This window comes from Aptenodytes forsteri, unplaced genomic scaffold, assembly GCF_000699145.1.
Source record: "Aptenodytes forsteri isolate BGI_AS27 unplaced genomic scaffold, ASM69914v1 Scaffold459, whole genome shotgun sequence".
Taxonomy (NCBI): Eukaryota; Metazoa; Chordata; class Aves; order Sphenisciformes; family Spheniscidae; genus Aptenodytes; species Aptenodytes forsteri.
In genome coordinates, this window is record NW_008794121.1 from 47,497 (window position 1) to 51,898 (window position 4,402).

At 68.4% G+C, this 4,402-nt stretch overlaps 1 protein-coding gene across 1 annotated transcript in view; it reads left to right on the top strand.

The window, feature by feature from the left end:
• The window catches only part of ARAP1 (ArfGAP with RhoGAP domain, ankyrin repeat and PH domain 1), a 107,965-nt gene that overhangs the window by 19,968 nt on the left and 83,595 nt on the right, over positions 1–4,402 (top strand). Inside the window, 7 exon segments of the mRNA XM_019471418.1 lie at positions 324–498; positions 2,160–2,294; positions 2,581–2,716; positions 3,146–3,248; positions 3,337–3,532; positions 3,873–3,918; positions 4,154–4,317. Of these exon segments, the coding sequence (XP_019326963.1) occupies positions 324–498; positions 2,160–2,294; positions 2,581–2,716; positions 3,146–3,248; positions 3,337–3,532; positions 3,873–3,918; positions 4,154–4,317 (955 nt within the window).

A 4,402-nucleotide genomic window follows, 5' to 3' on the forward strand; every position in this document is an offset into this window, starting at 1 on the left:
AGCCGGGGGCACGCCAGGGGCCCGGGCGGCCGCGGGAATTCGCATGTGGGCTTGTTTGTTTTTCTGCTCCGGCTAGCCCGTCCCGCCCCGCTGCCGTATGACTTCACCCCGGCTCCTTTAAGGGAGGGATTCGCCGCCTGCTCCAAACTTTTTCTCCCAGTTCCAGCCTCCTTTGTCCTGCCCAGGCGGCCGGGAGGCGGCAGGGGTCTGGCTGCTCGCCGCGCTCCCACCCGGTTCCTTTCGCCGGGGTGGCTCCTCGCCGGGGATCTCCTCCTCCTCGGGAGCCTTCGGCCTCACCCACCGCCCTCCCGGCTCTGCCGCAGGCTCTGTGCGCGGCCGTCACCACCAGTGACCTGGCGGAGACGCAGGCTCTGCTCTTCTGCGGGGCGGCGGTGAGCTGTGCCACCGGGGACCCCCAGTGCCCGACGCCCCTGGCCCTGGCCGAGAAGAGCGGGCAGAGGCTGCAGATGGAGTTCCTGCTCCACAACAAAACCTCAGGTAAGGGCTGGTCCCTTGAAGCCCCCATGGGCTTAAACCCACCGCCGGCATTCCTGGAGCGGGGGCGGAGAGATCCTGCTGGGCTCTGTGCACCCTGGGAGAAGGGAGAGGGGCTTTGGGGAGCCCCCTGCACCCTCGGGTCGGGGCTGGGTGGGGGCCGGGGAGGGAGGATCCTTCCCAGCCAGGGACACAGGTCCAGCGCCCCGATGGGGGTGCAGGTTGGTGCTCCGGGTGCCGGGAGGGACGGGGCCAGCTCTCCCACACCGTCCTGGCAGGCTGCGGGCATCCCCTGCAGCTTTGGGGATGTCCCCCTGCCAGACGGGCAGCATCCCCGCCGGGGCCAGGGGGGGTCTGACCGTTTTGCAGAGCATCCCCCTAAAAACCCCCTCCCCGTGCCGCTAAACATGCCCACCCCACCGCGCCTCGCTCCGGGTGGGCTGATGGCTCCCACGGGACCGATCCGCACCCTAGCGTGGGGCAAACCTCCGGCCCTGGAAAGCTCGGGCAGCCTTGGGAAGGAGGTGTGCCGGGGCCGGCCGGCGCCTGCCGTAGCCGCCACCTCCCCCACCGCCCCGGCAAGTCCGTCCCGCGGAAGCTGGAGTTTGCCCAGGATTGGGGCTGGCCCTGCCGTTCCAGACATGTCAGCACAAAAGGGGTCTGGGCCGCGCCGGTGAGCTGGAGAAAACCAAACCCCTGAGCTCATCCCGCCGGGGCCGGCGCCGGCGCCGGCAGGCATCTCCGGAGTGCCAGGATTGCTGGGGTCGAAGAGCCCAGCGCCGCGTGTGGAGCGGGGCTGGGCTGGTGGAGGAGGGCTCTGCATCCTCCTGGGTTTCCCCATCTCTAGAGCTCCGGGCAGCCCCACGGTCTGACCCGAGGGTGCTTTAGGGGTGTCCCTGCACCCCGTCTCTGCCTGGTCCCCGGAGGAAATGGGGGGATGCCTCTCGCCGGCAGGCAAGGTGGGGAAACTGAGGCAGGGGGGACATGCCTGTGGTCACACGGGGAGGCTGTGGCGGAGCCCTGGGCCGTTATTTCAGCTGCAGACCTGCGATGCTCTGCCCTTCTTCCGCGGAGCAGCAGGGACCTGGGACGGCCCGGGGGAGACTTGCCGGTGGGGAAGTCCGGTCCTCACCTTCCCATAACGTCCCCATCCCGTCACAGCTCAGTGCCTGGGGCTGGTCTGCAGGGGGGATGCGGGATGCGGGATGCGGGATGCCATCCTGGCTGATAAGCCTGACCCCGCTGACCCCCAGGCAGCCCCAGATTTGGGGGCCGGAGCTGTTCCTTGCACCTGAGCCGTGCCACGGCGGGGGCTCGCGGTGCGGTCTGTGGGATGCTTTTGGGCTCCCGCTTCTTGTGCTGAGCGGGGGGACACCCAGCTGCCTCGGGGGACTGGGGGCGGGATGTGGCCAGTGTCACCGCTGCAGCCCCCGTCCAGCTGGCCCCTTTCATGTCACATCAGCAAAGCACCCGGGGGACGACATGGACCGCTGTCACCCCGTCCCTGACCCAGCAGGGTCCCGCTGCATCCCACTGCATCCCATAGCTGCCAGGGCCCCCTCAGCCGCGCAGGGGGATTTATAATCCCTACTGGCAGCGTTTTGTGGGGGGGGTTCTGCAGGGGGGTGCAGCCCCCCCGTGACAGGTTGTCACCCCGTTTGCAGAGACGCCGCGCTTGGAGGTGGGGGGCAGCGAGGAGAAGCCCTACTCGGTGCCCCTGCCCTCCGTCACCCACAACGGCTTCCTCTACAAGACTCCCTCCATGGCCAAGCCTGTCGGCGAGCGGAAGGGCCAGGAAGGTATGTGGGGGCCCACGGGACTCGGAAATAGGGGTGCATGGGGATGGGGGGCTCAGAGCCGGCCCCAAAAGGGGTGCTGGCAGGGGGGATTGCACCATCCCCTGCTCCCCAGGGCACTGCAAAGGCACCAGGGAGGTGCAGAATCACCTGGCCAGCCCAGTTTGAGGGGTGGTCGCAGTGGGTGGGCACCCAGTGGGTGCTGCGGGGCCACCCAGGCTGGGCTGGTGGGCGACCTCAGGCTGGCCGGAGCGTGCGGGGCTGCCCAGCACCATCCTGTGCCGCGCAGAGTTCAGCCGGCGGTGGTGCACGCTGCAGGATGGCATCCTCAGCTACTACGAGAACGACCGCAACGCCGTGCCCAACGGCGAGATCAAGGTGGAGGAGATCGTGTGCCTGGTGAACAACCCGCCCCACGCCCACGGGTAAGGCCGTACCCACACACGCCGCCCTATAGCACCCCAACGTCCCCTCCGCTCCCGCAGGGCTGGGCATGGCCCCTGCATAGCTCATGGGTGGTGGCACGGGGCGGGGGCTGCTGTCCCAAACCCCACCGCTGGCCCCTCCGGCACTTGTGGCATGCCTGACCCAGCTGTCTTTGCGAGGAGTCTGTGTAAACCTCCTGCAGCCCCTCCGCAGCCCCTGTGCTCCCCATCGGAGCGTGCATGGCAGCACGGGGATGCTGGAGGGCCTGGGGACATGGTGGGGGGGATCCCAAATCGGATCAGCCATAGATGGAGCTGGTGGCAGATGTGCGGCGGGATGTTCTCCCTACCCAGGATGTCCCCGGCACCCAACCAGCTCCGTCCCACCACCCGCGGGCGTCCAGGCTCCCCTTTCCCTCCCTCCTGCAGGATCGAGAGCACGTTCGAGGTCTACATCGAGTCGGAGAGGCTCTACCTGTTTGGGCTGGAGAGCCCCAATTCCGTTCGGGAATGGCTCAAGTCCATTGCCAAGGTAGGATGCGGTGGGCTGGGGGTGGCCGTGGGTGCCGGAGGGAGCCGGGTGCCGTGGCGCTGACGGATCCCTCTTCTCCCCGTCTCAGTCCTTCGTCCACCCCCGCGCTGAGGAGCTGCTGGCTCTCGACTTCGAGCGGATCGGCCGGCTGCACTACAAGGGCGGCCTCAACCTGGAGCGAGCCAAGGAGGGCTGGTTCGCCCTGGCCGGCTCCGCGCTCCACGTCTGCTTCGAGGACAGCGAGCGGCAGGAGCCTCTCCAGCTGCGCAAGCTGCAGGAGCTCTGTGCGTGCCCCTGCCCCTCCGCGGGGTCCCCCCCCGCCCCAGGCTGGGAGGGACCTTGGGGAGGGTGTCCCCCAAATCCTGCCCTGAGAAGCTGGGTTGCACCCAGCCAAGGTGGGGGGGTGGTGGACGCTGCTCCGATGGAGCTTGGGGTCCTTCCGCCGGGTGGGATGCAGACACTTTTCCTCCTCTCCATCCTCTTCCCCATCCCTGGAAAGCTGCTGCTTGTCCCATTTGGGCTGGAGCTGGACCCGTTGGCACAGCCCCCCATGGCACATGGGGCTGGGGGGCAGGGGGGACCCCATGTTCCCGGGGGTGACGGACTCTCTGCCTTCCCTTCCAGCCATCCAGGGAGACAACGAGGTGCTGGTGCTGGTGGAGAGACGGAGGTACGAGCAGAGGGTGTGTGGGGGGGTTAGATTCCTCCAGCAAAATATCACACCCTGCCCAAGCCCCCCCTCCTCCTGGGGTGTCTTCGCCCTCCCCGCGGTGACTGGGGACCCCCAAAAGAGAGCTGGGACCATCCCCAGGAGCCCGGTGCCAGCCTTCCCGGGGGTCCTGGCCACGTGGGGCGGGGTGGGGGGGGCGCGGCTGGTCCCCTGCTGAGGCCGGGCTTGCCGGCAGAACGCTGTACATCCAGGGAGAGAGGAAGCTGGATTTCCTGGGCTGGGTCCACGCCATCCAGAAGGCTGCGGGCAGCTCGGGGGACACCTTGTCGGAGCAGCAGCTGACGGAGTCGGACGTCCCGCTGCTGGTGGACCGCTGCATTGACTACATCACCCAGTGCGGTACGTGCCATCGCCCACCGCCGGGTGCTGGCAGGGACCAGAGCGCGGCGTTCGGGTCACCCCATCAGTGTAGTGTGGCGCTGAG